Source organism: Chrysemys picta, chromosome 6, assembly GCF_011386835.1.
Source record: "Chrysemys picta bellii isolate R12L10 chromosome 6, ASM1138683v2, whole genome shotgun sequence".
In the NCBI taxonomy this organism is placed as follows: Eukaryota; Metazoa; Chordata; order Testudines; family Emydidae; genus Chrysemys; species Chrysemys picta.
This window is the reverse complement of record NC_088796.1, coordinates 20,539,889-20,563,826: the sequence shown is the minus strand read 5'-3', so window position 1 is coordinate 20,563,826 and position 23,938 is coordinate 20,539,889. Positions and strand designations below refer to the sequence as shown.

At 42.7% G+C, this 23,938-nt stretch overlaps 1 protein-coding gene across 1 annotated transcript in view; it reads right to left on the bottom strand.

Annotated features, from left to right (window-relative positions):
* Positions 1-21,433, bottom strand: part of ONECUT2 (one cut homeobox 2) — a 43,260-nt gene extending 21,827 nt beyond the window's left edge. Inside the window, exon 1 of the mRNA XM_005296830.4 lies at positions 20,009-21,433. Coding sequence (XP_005296887.1) covers positions 20,009-21,161 — 1,153 coding nt within the window. The 5' untranslated portion in view covers positions 21,162-21,433. The remainder of the gene's footprint in view (positions 1-20,008) is intronic.
* Between the last annotated feature and the right edge of the window lie 2,505 nt (positions 21,434-23,938).

Genomic DNA, 23,938 nt, shown 5'->3' with positions numbered 1-23,938 from the left:
TTATATAGAGGCAATATGATATTTTCTGTCTTATTATCTATCCCTTTCCTAATGGTTCCCAACATTCTGTTCGCTTTTTTGACTGTCGCTGCACGTTGAGTGGATGTGTTCAAAGAACTATCCACAGTGACTCCAAGATCTCTTTCTTGAGTGATAACATCTAATTTAGACCCAATAATTTTATATATATAGTTGGGATTACGTTTTCCAATGTGCGTTACTTTGCATTTATCAACATTGAATTTCATCTCCATTTTGTTGCCCAGTCACCCAGTTTTGTGAGATCCCTTTGTAACTCTTCGCAGTCTGCTTTTGACTGAACTATCTTGAGGAGTTTTGTATTATCTGCAAATTTTGCCGCTCACTGTTTACCCATTTTTCCATATAATTTATGAATATGTTGAACAGTACTGGTCCCAGTACAGACCCCTGGGGGACACCACTATTTATTTCTCTCCATTCTGAAAAGTGACTATTTATTCCTACCCTTTGCTTCCTATCTTTTAACCAGTTACCAATCCATGAGAGAATCTTCCCTCTTAACCCATGACATCTTAATTTGCTTAAGAGCCTTTGGTGAGGGACCTTGTCAAAGGCTTTCTGAAAATCTAAGTACACTATATCCACTGGATCCCTCTTGTCTACATGCTTGTCGATCCCCTCAAAGAATTCTAGCAGATTGGTAAGGCATGATTTCCCTTTACAAAAACCATGTTGACTCTTCCCCAACAAATAGTGTTCATCAATGTGTCTGATAACTCTGTTCTGTACTACAGTTTCAACCAATTTGCCTAGTACTGAAGTTAGGCTTACCAGCCTGTAATTGCCAGGATCGCATCTGGAGCCTTTTTAAAAAAATGGCGTCACATTAGCTATCCTTCAGTCAGCTGGTACAGAAGCTGATTTAAATGATAGGTTATATATCACAGTTAGTAGTTCTGCAATTTCACATCTGAGTTCTTTCAGAACTCTTGGGTGAATACCATCTGGTCCTGGTGACTTATTACTGTTTATTTTCATATTTAATTTCACACCATCACCCGGCTCCTAATTTTTACTCCCTTCAGTCTCCCTAAGCAAATCCTCTCCTTCCTCAGTGCACAGATCCTCCGATACTTGCTGATTTTTAGTGCTAGAACAATAGTGACAACAGAAGCCACAATTTTTGGAACTGTGAAATGAACACATGAAATAACTGCTAACTGGTAAAGGAGCCAAACCTATTATGAAAAGTTAAACAGTCCTTCTAATGTGAATTTAAGTAATTTCTCCATAACTTTTGCAAGGGTAAGTCATGCATATTGATCTCTAGTATGTTGTTTTATATGTGTGCAGTACAAATTCAGCTAAACCAAGTTATCTGCCTGATGGAGCTCAAAAATGTTTCTCAATTTGATTTCAAACAGAACTCAATGTGGAGGAAATGTAATTATGTCAGTAATACTAAACACAATGAAATGACCATCAAAACAGTTTCCAAAGATTTAAAATGTTTTTCTTTTGATATAATTTCGTTAGGGCACCTCTTGTATGTCTGTGTTAGTGCAATCTCTTAAAAAGTAGGCCTCAGAAATCAATTTGATTATCTCTCTGAATTAAGTATGCACAAATGAGAGCAATTGAGATCAATATAAATTAGGTTAAGTACTCCACTGTGTACAAAACCATTATGTAACAAGAAACAATTTGAATGAAGACGCAAATAAACGCATCGTAAGGGTGTGCAGCTTGTACATGTTTATCTGCTTATTTCCGTCTGCTACACATACATTAAACATGCTTGCCTTTTTTTAGCCTTATGAATGCCCTTTAAAGGCACTTGTCCATCATGATCAAATACGCACACAAATGGCAATGCAGTAGCAAGTGTGGATTCTGTTATTTCAGGGCAGATCAAGCAATGGACTTTGTGGATTGGAAAGATCTCTTAGGTCACCTAGCCAAATCCCCATTCCAGTGTAGGAATGTTCCCTGTGGTATATTTTCTAGTGCTTTTCCCAGGCTACTTTCAAATGCCCCAATATAGGGGGATTCCATCACTGTTCCTGGCGGGGATATCTTACACTGCAGCTGGGTGAGAGTCTCCCAGTGCAGATTATCAGACTTGTGCTAGTATTGCTCCAGGTAGCATGGTAAAAATAGCAATGTGGCTGTTCTGGCTTGGGCTGGAGTTCAGGATCTCAAGCATAGAGGGACAGATAGGTTTGAGAGCCTCAGTTCCAGCCCAAGCTGGAGCATCCATATTGCTATTTTTACCATGCTAGCATGAGCCCCTGTAGCATGAGCCTGTTAACCCGGGCTGGGAGATTTCCCACAGCCTCAGAGATCTCATTATCAGGAAAATTTTCTTGATAGCCTAAATTTTCCCTTTCTTCATTTCATCTCAAGGATCCCAACTATACCTGGACCACGTGAAATAATTCCTCTCTGCCCTCAGTGTTTGCCATCCTTCTGATATTTGTCAAGTATCAGGGGGTAGCCGTGTTAGTCTGTATCCACAAAAACAACAAGGAGTCTGGTGGCACCTTAAAGACTAACAGATTTATTTGGGCATAAGCTTTCGTGGGTAAAAAACCCACTTCTTCAGATGCAACTCCTTGTTGTTTTTCCGATATTTGGAATCTCAGCGACAAACCCAGTTCTAAAGTGGTTAGCAAGGAAATCTAATAGTCAGCACCTTGTTAACATTATTAATTATTTTAGAAAGGTAATTCACTGCATAGAAATTACACTTTTATTCATTACTGGCCTGTTCCAAGGCCCACTAAAATCCAGTGGATAGGCTCCTATTGATGATTTTAATGGGCCTCGGATCAGGTCCTAAATGTATTCATCTCCTGTATTAAAATATATTCATAAAGACTATTCTTTTCCCCTTTAAGTTTCTTTTAAAATATTAATTGTGAAACAAAAGAAAGGATGGACGGAAGAAAGAGGAGAAAAGGAAGATGTTGAGGTTTTTGTTTCTTTATGTCCATGTGCAGTGTTTAGCAAGTCTCAAGGTAGCTCAGTGATAGGTCCCTTATAAATATGACCTATAATTTAAAGATTAGATTAGATTTTTATTTTTTGGGGGCAAGGACTATTCTTTACTATATGCTTGTACAACACCTATTGTAATAGTGTGCTGATCCCTGACTGGGGTGTCTAAGCAATACTGTAATATACAACAACAACAAAAATGATAGGGCCCATTTACTGCACTCTAATGCAAGCATGAGTGGAGGCGTGGTGTGGGTACAAGATACTTTAAGTGTCGTCCTTTCCACTGAGTGGTTGTAAGCCTCAAACTTGGACTTGTGTAGCCTCCACAGAGCAGCTCCGCTCTGCGTCCTGGCAAGGACTCTGCCCCCTATACATTTATACACCTGTTGCACAGCCCAGTTACTCATGGCTGACACTGGGCAGGTAACTTGCCGTCTAATTATTAAAAATGTATTAGCCCTGGTTTTCAATACCAAAATGCTTTGGTGTACGGGTAGAACCTTCTAAAGGCAGTTGCTTCAAAACTCTTTCATCTTCTGAATTTAAGAATTGGTGCTATCCATTTTATAGCTCTGTACAATTCACTGATGCACCAATCGTAACCTGGGTTACGATTCTTCAGGTAGATTGTATAGCAGATTCTGCTTTAACAGAATATTGCAAGCAGGCCTAAAATAAACCAAATAAAACTTACAAATTGAAGACAGTAACACATTTACTGTAAGTCATGGAAACCATCCCTCAATTAAACAAAAAAGTTTGGTGATTGAATTTGACTAATTACATTTTGAATTTATTTCCTATCATGGGTCATTTGTAGGGTAATTCGCCCTAAGGCTGATCACAATTATATCAGGGCTGGCACAGAACTGGCCTCAGAACCAGGGGGAGGTGAGGTCAAACATCTCTGTTGTAGCTTTCCTCTCTTAGTTGAATGCCATGTTCACTGGGCACAAATGAGGATGGAGCTCACCATGTCCATTCAGACTTTTCATGCTACATTTACTAAACCAAATCAAGAGTAATTTTGTGCCATTCAGCACAGTAGGTTCAAACTATGTTCATTATTGCTAATTATTAATGACTTTGCCCTCTGTGCTCACTAGAAGTTCTCAGAGCACTTCAGAATCAGCCTTCCCAACACCTCCGTGAAGCGAATGTAATTCTGCCATACTCATGGGAAAACTGAGACCTGCCAAAGGTCACGCAGGAAGTCAGTGGCAGGAGTGGTACTTAGATCTCCAGATTTCTAGTCCTACGTTTTCCAGAGATTGTGATTCATGACTGATAAGAGAGAATAATGATTTACTGGGAATGGCTCATGTTAATGGGATACAATGGGGGCCAGTGGACTTTTGTGCATTTGAGTCCTTATGTGTAATGTTGGGACCGGAAAACTTTTATAGTCAGCAACTAAGCCATTTATAGGCCTGATACGAAGTCACTGAGAGTCTTTCTATTAAGGGCCTACGTAGATTGTCCCCAGCTCTTGTTAAGGATGGTTGGGGGCGGGGACCGTTCTCAGCTTTTTGCTACTGAGACGACAAACAGGGGCTGTTCATACATCTGACTGAGAGCAAGTGGGCAGGGTGGGGGCAGAGAAGGGCAGGGAGGGGAGTAGAGTGGAGTGTAATCTGCACCTCCAGAAAGGGATGTAGTAACTTCCCCCCATCCAGAGGAAGGACGAGTAGGGGAGGAATTGTCTCTCTGCAGAACAATCCCTTCCTGGAGCACCTCTTCCTCTCCTTTGTGCCATCCCTGAATCCAGGCTGAGCCTGATGGCTCAGTCTAGCCCTTAGCTTTTTCTCTCTCCATATTACTAGAGGAGACCTTCTGGAAAAAAGCATGCCCAACTCATCAACACATTCCTCAGTTATTTAGAGACAATTTTGGTCTAAGAGGTAATGTGGGTCTTAAAAAACAGCCAGCATCCAGTGCTAGCCCAACACTTTTTCAGCTGTGCACTTCACCAGTATTTTGAACCCACTTTTTCACAATGTAATTGCTTGATTTTTGTGCTTTTTTTTTTTTACCCTAATGGCTTTTTTCTTTTGCATTTTCCTTCAAAATCAATGCAATGGCAGGTTGACTCCTGAATATTTTGCCTTATTACTAAACCCACCTGAGAGAGAAGCAGAATCCTGCATGCAAAACTCACCCAGAAATCAATGAGAAGTTTGTGTGGAAAAGGATGCAGGAGTAGGACTGCACACCAGGATCTTTCACCGGGGAGAAAAAGGTAATTTCTAACACACACAAACCTAATGTTGTCTCAAGACATTCATGTCCCAATTATGACTGCCTTTGTGCTAGAGGTGCCCTCTCCACCCTAACAGCTTCCATTCTGAAGGCAGCCATAAAAGGCCTGCTCATCTCTCTGAACCAAGGAGGGGCCTGCTAGTACTAGAGATAGATGCCCCAGAGGAGGGTGCAGTGGGGGAGGCTTGCCATAGCTGAGTGATGTGTGTCTGGACGGGATGGAGGCATGACCTCCAGTTTGTGGCTGAGGGCCACACATACTATATCTTTTCCAAAAGCGTAGCAAGGACCACCAATAAGTGTGCTCCTCTGAGTCACCTACAGGCATCCCACAGAAGTATAAGGCTTCGTCAAGCCTTATGAAGAACAAGGGGAGAAAGACAATAGAGAGTGATTGACAAAGAACACTTTTGTTCTCTTTTTACAAGTTTACCTGAATGTGAATTAGGGATGGGCAAATACGTTCTGCCTACTTTAGAACATTAACGCTTTGGAAGTTCAGCTTGAATGCTAGTGCTCAAGAAGCAGAGAGCAGGGACTGAGAAAAAAAATCTAATGAAGAAACAGAGACCAGAAATAGCCAGAGTGAAAAAAAAATACAGAGAGTGATTTTTTTTTAAAGGAGAGAGAGAGAAATAGAAATACATCTAATGAAAAATAGAGTCAGACCTGCACTCAGCAACCAATCAAGAGACTGACAAAAACTCATGGGTTAATAGAGATGACCTTCAATTAAAAGGAGAGCAGAATTGTGATCAGTGTGTTTTTATAAGGAGAGCAGAATTGTGATCAGTGTATTTGGGGATCAGACGGAGCAATAAGGTAGGACTAGAGGTTGCTTTAAAAAGCTGGCACATGATAAATGCAATTTATCACATGGCAACACAATTTCTTACATGGATGACAGGTACTACCCACCAATCCATATCTGGTGAGGCTACTTCTAACATTTGGAGCCACTAAGCACCTTCGAAACAGAAGAACTAAGATATTTAGTTCAACATTAAAAATACAATTCAAGAGATTATTATTATAAATGTATGCTATTTAAAAATATTGAATGTATTTCCATTAATATTTATATATGTTGTTACTTCTTAATTTTGAGCTACATTTACAGGAGATAAAATATGTAGTCCCACAAATCCATTCAAAAATTTAGCTAAAATATAGACAGACATACTGACATAGATGGTAAAAATGCACCAATGAACAGTGAATCATGATGCATTCAAAGACCATCTAGAGAATAAGGAAGTCATAGCAAAACTATATTCTTATTCTTACTGCTGAAGGCAGTGAAATAAACAGAAATGTCTGTGTTTGTCCTAGAAATTGCACCAACAAGTTTCTCTTTATCTAAATAAGAAACATGTCCCAGTATCCTAACCAGCATTCCTAACCCCTTTCTAGCTCTTTATTAAAACAGTCCTCAAAGGGCCTACTTAGCAACATCCCAGGGAGAAGAAAGAGCCTCTAGGACTGAGCCCTCTGGTCTGCAGGAACATGCAGATCTGGGGCCCCACAGTCGCATGCTGGTCCAGCTCTTACCCCACATGGTCTTTTGGGAAGAACATTGGCCTGATATTTTTGAGGTTGCAAAGCAGTAACTGTTCATGGTACTGAAATTAACATGAAGATCCAGCTGCAAAAAGTATTTGTATGCCCGGTATTAGGTGCAAAGAAATGCAAGCACACACTTGCCTTCCACACAGCTACGGCATTAAGGACATTTAGTTCACATTGCCAAAGAATGCTATTATGTATCCCAGTGTGCTCCTCTAATTTCTCTGTAATTGCTGTGAAGATGTCTTAACTTTTTAATGAATTTAATGTCATGAACTTCTGTCTGTTATCGTCTTTCTTTGTTTATAAAAAAATTCATATTGAATTTTCTAATCTTGGTGAATATCTTATATTGACCACAGAAGTTCCAAGATATTGCTCATAACATACAAACAAATGATTTTACCATACAGCAATTAAGGTAGTAGCAGCAGATGAAGCATTTCAATCTTGGGGAAATCACCACTGCATCTATGTAGCAGGTAGGCAGTTAATAAAAGAAAGACGAAGAAGAGCTTTCTTGGGTGCTGGTTCAAGACTGTGGAACAAACTTCCACAAGAACAAAGTACCACCACAAACCTCCCCTCTTTCTGTACCAAATGCAAGGTACACTTCTTTGACCTTGCCTTTGCTAATAGCAATATATATCTATCACTTAACAACAACTACAATAATAAAAGCCATTGCACACACAATTTCTCCCTTGGGAAAAGCATGAGAGATAGAGTGAGAGTAAACCACACATGACAGATACGAGCCATATCTCTTAATACACCTCTGGAAGGTGCTCAGATACCATGGGGTTGCGGGTGGTCTAAGAACCAGAACAGAATAGAATAGACTTTGCTAGCAATTGTGCATACAGTGAATGTTGTTCATGGCTAAGATTTTCAAAGCAGAATTCTTATAGTCATCTCAATCCTTATTTAGGCCTCTATCTAAAAGTGGCCTGATTTTCAAAGATGTTGAGCATCCACAGCTTCCTTTGACTTTAATGGAAGCTGCTAGCCCCGGATGTTCCTCAAACTGAAATCAATGGGATTTAGGCACCTAAATCCCTTAGGATCTGGGCCTCAGTACCTTTCAAAAGTGCTGAGTACTAATAGCTTCCATTAAAGTCAATGGAAGCTGTGCATGCTCAGCACCTTTGGAAATTAAACTTCCTTTATTTAGGTGCTTGAGTATGGATTTAAGTGCTTAAGTTTTTTGGCCCACTTTCTGAAGGTAAACAGCTTATAGATAAAACACCAGAAAATATCATAATGCCACTATGTAAATCCAAATACACCCACACCTTGAATACTGCATGCAGTTCTAGCCAGCCCATCTCAAAAACCATATATTAGAATTGGAGAAGGGCAACGCAGGTGATTAGGGGTATGGAACAGCTTCCATACAAGGAGAGATTAAAGAGAATGGGTTCACCTTAGAAAAGAGATGACTAAAGGGGGATATGATAGAGGTGTATAAAATCATGACTGGTGGGGAGAAAGTGAATAAGGAAGTGTTATTTAGCCCTTCACATAACACAAGAACTGGGGGTAACCCAATAAAATTAGTAGGCAGCAGGTTTAAAACAAAACATAAGGAAGTACCTCCTCACACAGCACACAGTCAATCTGTGGATCTCATTGCCTGGGGATGTTGTGAAGGCCAAACATATACCAAGGATCAAAAAAGAATTAGATTAGTTCATGGAGGATAGGTCCATCAATGGCTATTAGCCAGGATGGTCAGGGATGCAACCCCATGCTCAGGTTTCCCTGAACCTCCAACTGCTAGAATGTGCAACTGGACAATGGGGGATGGATCACTTGAAATTGCCCTGTTCTGTTCATTCCCTTTGAAGCATCTGGCACTGCCCACTGTCAAATACTGGGCTACATGGACCCTTGGTCTGGTGTGGGTGTGTGGCGTTTTTTATGTGATAATAAAGCCACCAGTAGGTGGTGCTATGGTTCAGAGCTGGAAGGGACTCCCTTCCACCTCTGTTGGGAAAACAGTAGCTCAGAACTCAATTTCTGTCTCCAGCAGTGTTTGCATATTTGTCTTCATCTTGATCCTGCATTTATCCAGACTATATTCCAAATAAAAGCACTGTTTGCACATTCATGTTTGCTGAAATGCACAGTGATCAAGTGAATATAAATAAAAAGTGGCCAGTGGAAGTATTTTGCATAGATGAATCATTGATGGCATTTTAGTACAAAATGTTTCATCATCAGTTACATGATTCAGCAATCAGGAAATGCAAACAAGTTATGCAAGCACTTTGGTGACCAGCCCAGAAAAAATCAGAAGTATTTACAGAGTGCAGGATTGGTCTTACCCAGTGTTTTGCCCTCCCTGTGAACTATCATTTTTTGTACATTAGGGCTAATTGTGACCCTTGACTTTTCAAAACAGCAAACAATTTGGATGGGGTTAACTGCACTTGCTGCATGCCCTGACTGTGTAAACAAATGTCTTATCCATTTTAATAGGAGCACATTATTCTGAGAGCTGATTTTCAGTCCAAGCTGCAGCAGCTGCTCTACAGGTCACTGGTACCAATAAAGCAATTTTCCAATGAGAAAACACTTCTCACCCAAGGGGACTCAAAGGTTTTACCAGGCATTTCATAACGAAGTTGAGCTTGGTAACTTACATAAGACTTTGTAATGAGAGCAATTTTAATTGCATTCTTCATATGTCTGATTACCTTACATTTGGTGCAGTATTTGCTTAACAGAGATTTGGTCTACCTTCTAAGTGATAATATTCTGACTTTTAGTACTTCGCAGGCAACACAGACATTAGGATATGGCTTTGTGTTCAATTAACCTGAACCATAGTTGAACTCTGCCCTTTGAACTCCCTAAACAGATAAATGCATTAACTCACCTAGGGATCATTAATATTTTTCATCGTGACAAAAATTTAAGAACTGCACAATTAAGCCCAGATCAAATAGAGAATTAAAACAGAATGTCTCCTTATTTGTTATTCATGCAGTTAAAAGGCCACAGAATTAGTGAGTCTGATCTAGCAGATTAGTGCTGTAAGCGAAAGGGCCTTTCACAGTCTGTAGTTATTGGAATTAGCACAACACGTTAGCATTATCCAAGGAATGTAGCAGTCATTCCTGTACTTTGTCTTACAATCCTATAGACTCTTCCCAGGGCCCATCTAACATCATATCTACGCCCAAAATGCCACATGAAAACTCTTTGGAAGAGATCTCAGCAGGGGCAAATGGTTGCAAATCCATTGGTTTCAAAATATTCTATACTTAAATAGAGCAGTTCAAAATTCTGGCTTGGACATACATTTGAAAAACCAATTGGCACTGAAATATAAGTGAAAAACCCATGTATTAAGACTAACTTACAATTTATAAGAATATTTGTACATGTGCTTTCCAACATGTAAATACACTAAAGACTCAATAAAAATGAACATATCTGAAGGAGAAATAATTGCACATTTTGGCAAATATTTTAGGGCTTGGCCCTACAAGTCCTTTCTCAGCCAAAACTCCCACTGACTTCAACATTGACTTCAATGGGAGATTTACTGGGACAAAGGCTGCAGGAGGGGCCCTTAGTTTTCTAATATTTAAAATCCCATTGTATTTTTCTAACTTACCTTTTATTTGGATCTCAGGTTTAATGCTGCCATACTACCCTAGATGAGACCACTTAAACGAATATTGCAAGCATGAAGGATAAATCTATTGAATGGGGGGTCTTTAACTATGTGGTTTCCTTAAAGGGAAAGATTGGATCAATAGGATCAACACAAAAGGTTTCCCTGGCCCTGCATAAAACAGTAAAGAGTTCTCTTTTCACTGGTTTAACTTTCCTCTCTGACAAATGCAAATCAGTGGATCTGTGTTTACAACAGATTCTCTAACAGACTCAGAGAATTCCCGCTTAAACCAGGGGGATAAGAAGTTTGCCAGTTGAGGGGGCTGTACTGGAAACTGGGCAGAAGTCCCAGGGTCATATCAATTTGCATATCAATGGAGCCGATTGAAGCTGCCCTCTTATATTTAATGTGAAAGTCTGGCCCAAGGACTTAGGAACGTTGGAACCTACAGTCAACACAGGACATGCTTGCATCATAATTATTTTTAATTAACATTATTGTTATTATTTTTAATAAATTGACTTTAGCCATTCACTTAATGGTATGATTAACTAATTAATAATACAGGCACCTGCGAACACTGCACGAAAGTACAGTTAAATCAGTAAAATTCGAAAAGGGTAGTAATGCACAATCACTAAACAAATAGCCTGCTCGTGCTCCCACTGAAATGAATGGAAGCTTTGCCAATGACTTCAGACACAGCAGGGTCAGGGTCTGAGCATTCAAACCAATGTACTGGGCCTAACTCTGAACTCTTACTTGTTTTGCACCAATGTAAATCCATTGACTTCAGTAGCGTCGCTGCTACTGCACTCTGTGTCAGGGAGATTAGAATCAGGTCCAAAGAATCCAAACCAAAACCAACTGACTGGGGAAGCTGCTGGGCAACTCTGTAGAACCAGCACTTTGGCCACTCCTGAGCCAGCAGTCCTCAACAGGCAGGACTCCAATTGCAAATGGCTATTTTATTATTCATAAGACCTGATCCTGCACTGTTTATTCAGGCAAAAGTCCCGTTGGCTTCAGTGGGACTTTTGGTTGAGTAAGGATTGCAGGGTCCTGGTCAATATAATATTAACAGAAATGAATCGATGACGGGGGTACCTACATTACATGTTGAGATGATAAACACGCTGAAAAAGGGAGGTGGATACACAGGAATGCACATTCCTTCCTCGTTAAAAACAAATATCGTTATTTTGTCCTCTATAAAAAGTCTGATTCTTTTTCCTTAAATGTTCCTGTTCCCTTTCCTGGTTCCATATGATTAGTACTTGTGACATGCTCCGAAGTAAATATAGACTATATACATTTAAACTATTTTCTTCCCGCAGGAAAAAGTATATGTATATTTGATTACACAAGCTAAAGTCCAAGTGCGATTAAATTACTTTAGAGGTATGCTTATAACCCAAACAATGTCTGCCAGTTTTCATGAGAATAATTCATCCTAAAATGATATAGAGCAGCCCTGCATGAATACAAATATGTCTTCCCTTTGAATATTTTGGGCCTGATTCTGCAGGCCTTACAAAGAAAAAATTCCCAATGAAAAACAATGGGAGTTTTATCCTGGTAAGCATTGCAAACTGGCCCCTTTGTGTGCAATGCGGTCTATAAACTTTTACAGCCATTTTTAGACATTCTGACAACTGTTAATTGAGATTCTGGCCTTTCCTTAGAATATTACTATCTCAAGTGTTGTCCTTTTAACACATATATGACCTCACACTATAGAAAACTTTTGGAAAGATTTGTACACACATGCACACATATATGATGACCTGACACTATAGAAAACTTTTGGAAAGATTTGTACACACATGCACACACACACTGAGACAATGGAAATAATGTTCTTGTATCTTCAGAACATTTGATGAACAACTAATTCGTTAACAGAGACATGGGAGCCAAATCTTGGCCCTATTAAAATCAAGTGCAAAATTAATGGGATTTGACCCATAGCAATCTATGTATAGTGAGCTTTAGCTATAGTCCCCTAGTTCAATAAATCTGAGATCATGACTGAAATCTGTACCGCCTGAACTTCTTCTACATCTCTAAGAGCTGGGCAAACACGGCAGATAGTTTTATATCCAGGGGTTGCACGGAAGGCCATAAAGCTATTAAGCAATTTTGATAATTCAAGTACAGAAACGGTTGGAGATGAGCAACCGACCTCTTCATAATCTATGAAAAAAATAAACACTAGGTACAGCCACACCACTAGCGCTACCTGACAAGCAGGGACGGGCTTCTCCCGGAAGATAACATAGGTTAGTTACATTTGAGAAGAACTGGCAGGAAAGAGGACAGCATGAGGTGCTCGTGTTATTGTAACCTGAGCAGCGTTTGGGTTCTTCCTCTCATTCAAGGGGAAAGTCGGGGTTGAAAGAAGAAGAAAGAGGAGAAAGGAAAAGCAAACACAGAGGCAATGAGACTGCATATTCACACGTGCTAGCCAGAAATCAATGCTCCAGAGAACGCTGTCAATTACAAAGGTCCTTCCCCGCTGTGAATCTCTCCGGGCCTCCTTACGCGGTTCTCTTCTCCCCGGGAGAATCAGGCGCCAGGCTGGACGGGCACATGGCAGAGATGGGTGCTGGGATGGGATGTGCGTGAAACAGGGCACTCCTGGCACGAAAGGTCTGCCCTCTACGTGCTCCCTGAACCGGTGGGGCTTCCTGCTCCGTGTTTACAATGCAAGCAACAAAATGCTTAGGCCACGGTTACAGAAAGTGGGCTGCTGGAGGGAGGGGGTAGGATTTATAAGCAATAATTAAATATATCCCACACACACAAAAAACCTATCGGGGCGTTTCACTGTTACCACCTGAGCTCAGGGAGTAAACGCGCCCCGGTTTTACCGGGGAGCCAGAGCACAGTATAGTTAGACCATCTGTATCTTCCAGCCCATCCGCACGCTCCGATCTGCTCGGAGTTTTTGCATGTTTATTACAAAGCATCCCGGATCCGCGGAGGTGACCCCTTCCTGCACCGAAAGTGCTGGGGGGGAGGGAGGGGAATTCGCATTTCCAGAAAGCAGCTAGTTCCAGCGTCAATGCGATTGGAAGGAGAAGCGGGAGGAATACACCCGTGGCACGGCTGGAAACCCAAAGCTGCCTTTCCCCATCATGTCTCATCGGACACTGTACACGGGCTACTGTGCTAAGCCGTTCCCCTCTTCTACAGACGGCGAGCTAGGATCTCCCAGCAGCCCGGCTCAGATCAGCTGAAAACCACGGCTTTGGGGACTTGCCAAACTATTCCGTGCCGGAGGCGACAAAAATGAAACGACAAACAAGTCCCTTGCAGAACTCGCTCCGTTCCAGAGGATATCCACCTACCCACGAGGGAAAAAACACCTGGAGAGCACCATTTAGAAGGAGAATCGGGGGGAGATAGATTTATCGTTGTTGGGTTTTTATGTTTGGTTTTAGTTTGTTATACGCAAAGTTTTTTTAAAAAGAATGCTTGGATACTTCCAATTAAAAAACACAGGCAATTCTTTAGGTGGCGATCTAAATACATTTAAAAACGAAATATCAAAACAAACAAACAAAACCAAGGAACGAACAAACACACAAACGCAAAACCCCACCATCCATCTCATTTTGAGGCTCCATCTTAGCCACAAACAAACAAACTCGGATCAATCGTATACATTTGGTTTTGTTCTGAACTGAAATATTTTTTGGGAGAAGGGTGGAAAGAACTATATAGCAAAAACATGTGCGTTGTGCATGAGTGTGCGACACACACACACCGAGAGAGAGAGAGAGAGAGAGAGAGAGAGAGAGAGAGAGAGATCAAATATATAAATTTTTACCTAAACCTCAAAAAATATATATTCAAGTTTAAAGTTGGAATGTCCTCCTTATTCACAATTGTGGGTAGGGCTTTCAGATGCCACAGTCCTTCCTTTAGTGGAGTCAAGAAGTGAAATAATTTCCATTCCCTAGTGGCTAGACTACACAGGGATGTCAAGGAAACCCTTAACGCTGAAACTTTTGTGTTTTGGTTTCATCGGATCGCTACCCCCAACGTATTTGGTTGTGCTTTTAAAAAACTGAAACTTTAAAAAAATGGGCACAAAGAGGTAGAAAAACAGAATGAAGGCCGATTATTCAGAAGAGTTTAAAATGTTTGTTATTGTTCAGCGAGCAACTGTCTACCGTGTAATTTACCTGTGTAGGGAGTTTTTAAATCCCTCTGTATTGATCTAGGAGTAGAAACCCCTTGTTAGCTCATGTGACTAGTTAAGGCTGGGATGCTGTATTTACATGGACATCACGTACACAGTCATTTATAGTATGCAGAGTTTGTAAGCAAGTTAGGGAAAGCAATGACTACGCATGCACAGCAGCAACTTTCCAGATTTGGGGGCTGAGAGAAGGAATTGGGAAGAAGGGGTGATGGAAACCCCACTTCAATCTGTCTCCATTAGCCTGCTTAACCTCATGCAGTGTCAGACAGCTTCTGTTCGGAGCTGGGAGCTTTCACACTGAGAGCCATCTCCTAGGGAGACGAGGCAGGCACAGGGGTCATTTTTGTACTGGTCCAAGTGAAAGGCGTCCCCTCTAACGCCGGCCTTTCCTTCTGCTAGCTTAGTACCGCAATGAAGCGAAGCACCCAGCCGTATGGTCACCTCTTGGCATCACTCCTGGGGGAGAGCGAGCCCGAGGCCCGAGCCGCCGCCTGCTTCCCCACGGGGCTGCAGGATCGGCTCCCTCGGGGAAGCGAAACCTGGTTTGTAGGGTGACTCTCCATGTTGGCCATTATCTTTCACAATCTGCTTAGCCAACGTTTGGGGAAGATTCGCAACTAGGCATGGGGAGAGTGAGGGATTGCGAGACATACACACACACATGGGGGAGTCTTGTGCTGGGAAAGCCAGCGCCATCAGCTTTACTGGAAACAAGCCGGATCAGGTTCCAGATCAATGAAAACTGGGTCCACACGTTTATGTTACTGTTGCCAGCATTAATGCTCTTTTAATCTTCTAAACATTATCAGCATCGATCTCCCTCCATATACACATTGGTTTGAGAAAAGTGACATAACCACATGGCTGGAAAGACTGGAATAAAAATAAATGTTGGAGCCTTCTCGCTTGATGGAATCCTGTTCCCCGGGTTGTTTCGCGTGTGGTGTTCTCTCTCGCCTACCCTCAATGCTCTCAGGGACCCACCACTAATGCATATTAGAAAGGTGTTATTGATTCACAGGGGACTCGAAAAGACAAGGACAGTAGTGAGCTAGCTCTTCAATTATTAATTTGATCAGCTCATCAAGCAAAAGTATGTCTGTGTTATGTACAAATGTTAATACACGTTTCTATAGGGCGCAAGGTGCCTATTGACTACAGTGATTTGACACCGTAGGTACAGGATTATGTTTTGCATTGGTTATAATAGAATACTGCAATATGATATTATAGCATAAGCTGTGGCTACACATATAGGCATATGTCTAGTCCCATATGTGCAGCTATATCTGAGATTCTGTGGTTCCACACACAAACATAAACCTATTCATAAATATCTATTCTCTCACTGAAAGAGTTGCAGAGAAATGTGAACGCTCTGTCTAATGTCATTACAGGAATGGGTTAAAATATTAGGAAATCTTATCCATAATCATTAACAACTATTAGATGCGTCTCTTTACATCTTTCCTACCCTCTCTGGGTTTAGCTGGAAAGAGTGCGGTTAGCATCAATGAACAGGGCTTCAAATATGAAAAGTTAGAGCCCAATCCTGCCGTCTCAGAAAGCAGCAGAAATCCCATTGACTTCAACAGGCTCAGGATAGGGTCTGGAATGTGGATAAACATGATTGCTCTTGCCTTTGGTGTCAAAGGAACCGTGTGTATAACTGTGCCGAGAAAATAACGTCAGTTCCAGGGATCTCGAGTGTGCATCCACCATGCGAACGGCACTCTTTTGTCGAGGGACAGAGGCTGGGACACGTTGGATGTTAATCGAAATGACAATGTCCTAAATGAGCTATTACAGATCACTGCAGGAAAAGTCACATGTTAGAATTAGCGCCACAACAGTTACCCCCCAATGAAAGCTATAGAAGATGACTGGCTTTAGTTTTAATGTCTTCCCCGATGTAGATAAGGCAACTGGCATATTCGTCACCTCATTATTGTATGCAGATCTCCTCTGCCTTCAGTAGTGATGTTTCCCTAATTGAAAATCGTTCAATTTCGTGTGCGCGCGCGTAAGTGATTGTATCACAAAGGTGAAAACCATTAACGCGTGAGCTCTCCCGCTTCGAAGGCATCATAATTTGATTAGTAACATTAAATGTACATCCCACCCCTCGAAAGCCTCCTTCCGAAAAGATCCCAGAATTGATTCTACTTGATGCCAAAGACCGTTTCTTTCCAGGAGCACATCGCCGCAGACAAACACAGACTCTGCAGCGAGATACATTCATAATGCTGAAAAGGCGAAGGAATAAATATCCCCCCCCCCCATCTCGCCCTGGTGTGTTAGAGAAGATACCATGAATTTTTAATAGCCTACGGAGTCAAGAACAAAATCACCTTCCCAGTCCTGTGCTCTTTCCCCCTCCCCCAGCCAGACGAGGCCACTGGAACCGAAGGGGGAAAATAACCAAGCCCACAGCACTGCTGTAAAAATGAATGTACCCAGGTGGCTCTGGGCCGCCTCCTTCCCCCTGAAAATCTCTAAGACCCTTCGTGGTGGATTTAGATCCGAAAGCTCCGGGTTTGTGCCTGTTTAACCCAAACGAAAGTGACGCTGGCATCTCCAGTTGTGGGGCGTGCAGAGATTTCTATCAATAATGCATGGAGAGATGGCTTCTGTTCTCCCCCCCCCCACAGCCCCCAATCCCTGTAGCGACACTGAGTACATAATACCTACTTACCCAAATCCCCGCTACGGCATATTTTACAACAGGAGAGTGATCTATTGACCAAAATATAGTCTCCTATGATATACAGTAAGCCCTTAACACACTTGTTGTTGCTAATAAAACTACACAATAAATGGCAAAATCTCACCTTACTTCAGATACTAGATACAATCCGGATACGTGTATGCATCTATTTAAACGCCTCTCAAGAGCAATATATTTTATATGCTTCTTTTCTTTATTCAGGACTTCAAGTGAACGATTATACCGTATCCTGCAATTTTAGCAACTCTGACCAACTCCAAACGGTATCTCTGCATGAATCCGAATAGAGCCCTAACTTCTCTGTTTTGTACATTGCACTTGGGGAAAAAATCGTGGTTCACACAAAGCTTGCCATATCAGCTACACTACTACCAAAGAGACGCACTGCAAGAGTCCCACTGACCACTGAGATAGGCCAAAGAGATCTATTCACTCAGGACTTCTCACACATGAATTGTCCCTAAGATCGAATGAGAAAAGAGGAGGGGAGTGGAACTTGCCTTTCATTGTATAGTGTTTCCAAACTGCATTGTTAGAAAGTGTGCCAACTACACACACACACACACACACACACACACACACACACACACACACACACACACACACACAACTAGAAACAAAGGATTTCAAATCTCACACGAGGTTTCAATGGGACATTGTTAACAACAATAACGCACACAACTCCCCCTACCTTTTGCGTTTCTTTCCATGATGTAGTGTGTAATATAAAATAATAATAAATAATTAATAATAATAATAATAATAATAATAATAATAATAATAATAATAATTAGTAAGAAATCTCAGAAGCTCCAGAAAGAAATTCACTCAGTATTTGACACAACCAGGAAACAACAACAACAATCACCCCCACTGCGCCCAAATGGAGGGTGGATTTTGAAGCAAAAAGCAATCTTTCCGAAAGGTTGTTTCCTATTTACCCTCTGCAAATCAATAATACCAAACGATTAATTGCTACAGATTGGAATCAATCCAACCACAGGTGAACGAGGCAGTTGTCAGAGTAGAAATCCCTTCTAAAATGCATTTGTAAACATGCAGCTGTCACATTATAAAAATGAGCCACACACACTATTATATATATCTGTATAATGGGAACAAGTTTGTGGTAAAGGGCTAGTATGTGTCAAAAACAGGTTGCCAATATTTTATGTTATATGTTAAAATGTGATGGGACAGTGAAGCAAATTCTAGTTAATGCAGATATGTTAATTCTTGCCTATATGTCTTTCTTTCCAGATGTAGAGCAAAAGCAATGCTGAAAGGACTGCAGATATTCATCTAGACAAACACTTTCTCCTCACTGTGTGAAAAGAGATCTTCCCCCAGAATATAGGTTTTCCCAATCTTATCAAGTCTATTTTTGAAGCATAAATACTCTATTGGTTCGCTCCTCCACTGCACACTATATCAAGGAAAGAAACATCTATACATAATCCCATGTACACTTTTCCAGATAGCAATTTATTTTTCAACCATCTGTATTATTATCCCCCACTTCCCTCAAATAGCAACCTTAATGGACGATTTCTTGTAATCTTAGAACAATAGAGGGTTGTACTTCTCTTTGATTACAGCAGAGGGAGCACAAAACAGCTCACCTCACATTAGAACAATATACCAAGTGTGATTGTCTTCTCCCTCGGCTTCAAATCCATCTCTGTGCTCTGTACAAAAATGAGCGCCCGTGTATGCAAAGAAGGTATTGCAGCCTTATACTTTTAGATGCAATAATCTATAGCTTAATTTCTCGGCACGTAATTTATCACACACCTAATGTGCTTCCTTTCACTGAGGAATCTAGGAGACTTTGAAATGATCCACACAACCTCGGCAATGCAAAGGAAATACACATTTTGTGATTTGTCTAATAAATGCGTTGATGCGACAGCTACTACGACCAGAAATGAAAGATACTGGTGCTAAGGGTGAAAAAATCAAACTGAAGCACTCAAAGCCGGGAGAACAGCTATTCTAAAACTACCTCCCACAAAATGCGCCATTCTTTATAACAGCTTTCCCAGAATCTGATGCTTTTTCCTCTCCTAAAATTGATGAAATACATCAGACACCACCCCGTGACCTCTTGTTATGTCCAAGGAAGTTTTCCGAGAGAAATAAACAAAAGAAAACACCTCTATCCTAGAAATAAGGATACAATGTACCTTCCATACATCCTTACTGTGGGTCAAAACTGAAGAGCCTTTTGCTGGATGTATTAGGGATTTTCCAAGTGCAATAGGAAATGTCAAAAACTCGGCACTATTCTAGCCTAGATCATGTGTAAAGATTACAGAGCAGGGTGAAAACAAAACATCCAAACCATTGTCCTCTTAGCAGTGCCATCACACAAGCCAGTCTGGTAGCATCCAGTAGCTCGAAGTAGTCAAATTAAGAATATTAAAGGGAGACATTAAATCAAGACAAGGGCAATCTATTCATCGTGAATGAAGCTCCCTAAAAAACAGCCTCTTGAATACATCAAGCACTAGGCTATGCCTAAAGTCTGTACCCGCAGCATCCCATTACACTTTTCAGTGGCTCTTTCGCTGGGACACTTTGTCTATTTGCATGTGCACAGAGTATTATTGGTGCCAGAACTCACCTGCAAGTCTTAAGGCTGACATTCTCTGGAACTCGGGTTCCTGCAGCCATTTCCACATTCTCCTGAACGTCTCCCTGCCAGATTTCAGCTTACTCCAAGGTTTAGGGTTCCTTAGAAGGTCTGAAAGGGTCCCCTGAGAACGGCACAGCACCCTCTGGGCAAAGATCGCCTGGGGGATGCTATAGCGCTTCAGCTCTGCAGTGATCCTTTGGGCCACTTCTTTGGTGTTGATCTCTTCTAACTGCCCAGAGTTGTTAACTTGAGATCCAGAGGAGGAGGGCGGCCTTTCCCGGCTGGAAGCCAACACGGGCCCGTGAGGCTGAGCATGGCCAGGGTGTCCAGGATGGTGCATACCGGTTAAGTGGGACATCATGGCCGCAGGGGGGGTAGCCAGCCCCCGGGAGAGGTGCTGCTCACCCCTGGCCAGCATGGCAGTGTGGGCATCAAAGTTGGGGCTGAGCATCTTGTCGTGGCTGGGGGGTCCATAGTTATGGAGGCTCTGCTGGGTGTTGTGGATGGACCCCAATCCGTTGCCCAAGGGGGTGCCAGCCAAGGGGGACAGGCTCTGCCCCATGCCGGACATCTCCTTGTAGGGGCTGTAGAGGTTGTTCATGGCCGGCAGACCCCTCTCGTCCCTCATCAGGGTGAAGCTCCCGCTGACATTGCCGGAGAGGCGCTGGTGGTGGTGGTGGTGATGGTGGTGGTGGGCATGGGGGTGGTGGTGCGGGTGGTGGAACTTGTCGGAGACGGTGGAGATGGGCGGCAGGGGCTGGAGTGGAGTCAGAGTGGTGTAGGTGCTGCTCATGCCCATGCCAGGGGGCGAGGAGTCACAGGGCATGCTCATGGCATGATGGAGGGGGATGGACAGCTCCGGGCGGTAATCCCCTGCCCCGTCTAGCAGGGAAGCCATGCTGGACACCATGGCCGAGCGGGAAGAGGCAGAAGCTAAGTCCTGGTGCGAAGGAGGAGGATGGACCCGTAGCGATCCGGCGCTGCGGCTGGGGTGGTGCGGGCTGGGGGTGCCCAGCAGATCCTGCTCATGGCTGGCTGCCCCATGCAAACTGCCCAGACTGTCCATTGTCATCTCCGGGTTCATGGCGCAGGCATCCAGCTCTTTGGTGAGGCATCGATAGGCGGTGTAGGCAGTCTTCATTCAGTCCATGGGGGTGCTGGGCTGGCGGGATGCTCGGAGCTGGGGGGGGGGAATATAAGGCCTCTCAGTTGTGTGTGTGTGTGTATGTGTGTGTGTGCGGGGGCGGGGGGAAGGGTGTGTGCGTGCGTGTGTGAGTGCGTGTGTGTGTGTGTGTAGGGGGAGGGGGGGAAATCACCAGTCTCTATCAGCCGGGCCAGCGCCGTTCCCTCGCCATGTCCTAGCCCTTTCCTCCTCTTACGTCTTCTGTTTAGGTAGCTGGAGCTGTCCAGAGTGGGTTTGCTGCTCAAACAACCTAGCTTAGCCCGGCTGGGCAGGGCTTGGGCCAGGACTGACAGGCAGCCCAGCCAGAGGCCAGTGAGGGAATGCTAAGCCCTCGCTTTGTCGGGGAGAGCCCTCCAATGGGCAAGGGGATGGGTGGGACTGGAGGCTTAAAGCTTGGCTGAGATTTCAGAGCTCCTTCTCTCCCCCCGCCCCCCCCGCCCAGCACTGGAATCAAACGTCAAGGAGAGAGCGAGCAAGTTGAAGATGCAGCGTCCCCCTTGTCCAGGGGAAAGGCAGGCGCTGTGTCTCCGAGGGGAAAGCGCCCTCTCCCCCAGCAGCTGCGAATCAGGACGCAGAATTTGCTCTCAATAATAGTCAAAAGTAAGATGCTACAATCGTGACTTTGACACAAATACTCGTGTAAGCGACCGTTTGCTGCTGCCTGGTAATTCAGTGCCACGGTGTAATACAGTGTACTTAAGCGCACCCCCCTCTGAACTGTCTCTACTACACCGTGCTTGCCAACCGATGGTCAGTATTTTAACCCCGTCACAAAGTCGGGGGGATGGGAAGGGGGGTTGCGTTTGCGCATCGCCCGCCAACTTAGTACAGAGACGTTGTTTTAATTATGCAATTGCTCAAGTTTATTCTCAGAAATCGCTCGTTTGTTACACTATTCTGTCTCTCTGGATCCCTGCAGACTGCAAAACAAAGCTGGAGCTCTGGGCACTTTAGAGATGAATATTTTAAACAAAAGTGAAGGACTCTGTAAAAACAATGCCCCAAAAGAATCTAGTTACATGTTCTAATTACTTGTAGTAAAGTTTTGCAGGGCCCTCCCCCCCCCCTGTTCTGCAGCACGTCTGAACAGCATGCTCCAGGCTCATTTAACTTTTTAAAAAGCTGTGCACCACGTTTTTCTCCCAAGAAAAGCCAGGCATTATGCAGCACACGCTACCATATGGCTTTGAAATCTCTGCGTTCCAGAAGGTAATACACTTTTTGCCTAGTCCTAATTCTGTTCTGAAATGGATCAGTGGATGCTGAAGGCATGACCCGGGCCTGTCTTTCAGTTTCCCCTCCTCTCTTCAAAAGCCCCTCTACATATCTATTCCTTGAATCGGTGTCCTCTGTAAACCGTGAAGAAAGACAATCACCAAGAGAAAGGGCATTGCAGCCAACAGCCCCTGCCTGCCCCCCAAAGTAACAGATTCTTGAGGAGCAAGTTGCTCTCCCTGTGTTATTCTGGAGGTTTGAACAGGCTGAGGTTGCGCAGATGTTGCCTTTGTTTAAAGAGACAGTAATTAAGGGCAGGGTGGACATAAGTTTGAAAAGCGTGACCTATTTTCTTTTGATCAGCTGTCAAAAGAAGAGCAGGGGGTCTTCTTAAGGCAGCCCCTTCCAACCACTTCCAGCTGTTAGAGAAAACTTGATAAGAAAAGAAGGAAAAGTGCCCAAAATACAGTATGTGCCATCTTGGCTAGAAAAAGATTTGATTCATTTGGAAAACACTTCTGACTCTCCCTTGACCTTTCCCTTTCTCCTGCTAGCTGCACAGGGAGAAAACATCCCCTCACATGAATATACAGTAATGTTACGGGATCAACTTTAGAGTTCTGGTCAGTGGAAGTATTCTCTTAACTGACCCTTCCTTCCCTCTTGCACCAGATCTATTTACTAAGTTGTTTCATTCTCTATGTTTATAAAGGTGGATCGCCTTGGTTGTCAGGCATCTCTAATTCACTACAAAAGCTCATGCTAATGCAAGCTCTCAGTTCCTAGTTGGTTGGTGTCACCATTGATACCCAAGGCGCTTGTACATTTCCTGAAGCATTCCATGAAGTTTTAAAAAAGCCAGCCTGAAGTACAGGTGCTCTTAATGCCTTTTGTAATCTGTGCTTCATATGCAAAGGTCTAGACCCACTAACTTCACACTGGCACAAATAAGAAGCTCTTCTTACATCAATACATTAGCATATTATTTCTCTTCTTTTTCTAGGAGTGGGTTTGAGATGCGGGGGGTGGGTTTGTGCAAACTAAAATAAACCTATTTTCTATCATGATCAAGATGTACACTGTGAGCTGCACTCCTGGGCTTGGGAATGATCACGTGTGATAGAGTTTAAAGGTGAGTTGTTGCATGCTCCCACCTCCGGATCAATACTGGGTTTCTCTGTGAAATCATGCAATCCTATTTCTTTCTTTGTGTAACAACTGGGCACGATTTCGACAGGTTTCACGTTTAGTTTCTAATGGAAACGGGACATTTTGAGGTTTACCCTTAGCAAACATTTACATGAGAGATGTACAGCCTGAATGAACCACAGGCTAAGGTCCTAATTTTAAATTAAGTCTCTCCTCCCCCTTTTAGTAAAATATTGAATTGTGTCTTCCCACTCAGGTTCATTTATACAGTGGCAATTTTGATAGCAGGCACAGTTTTTTTAAAGTGTTAACTTATTTTGTGGGTTTTTTAATGGTACCATTAGATGAAAACTACAACTCCAAAGGCCACG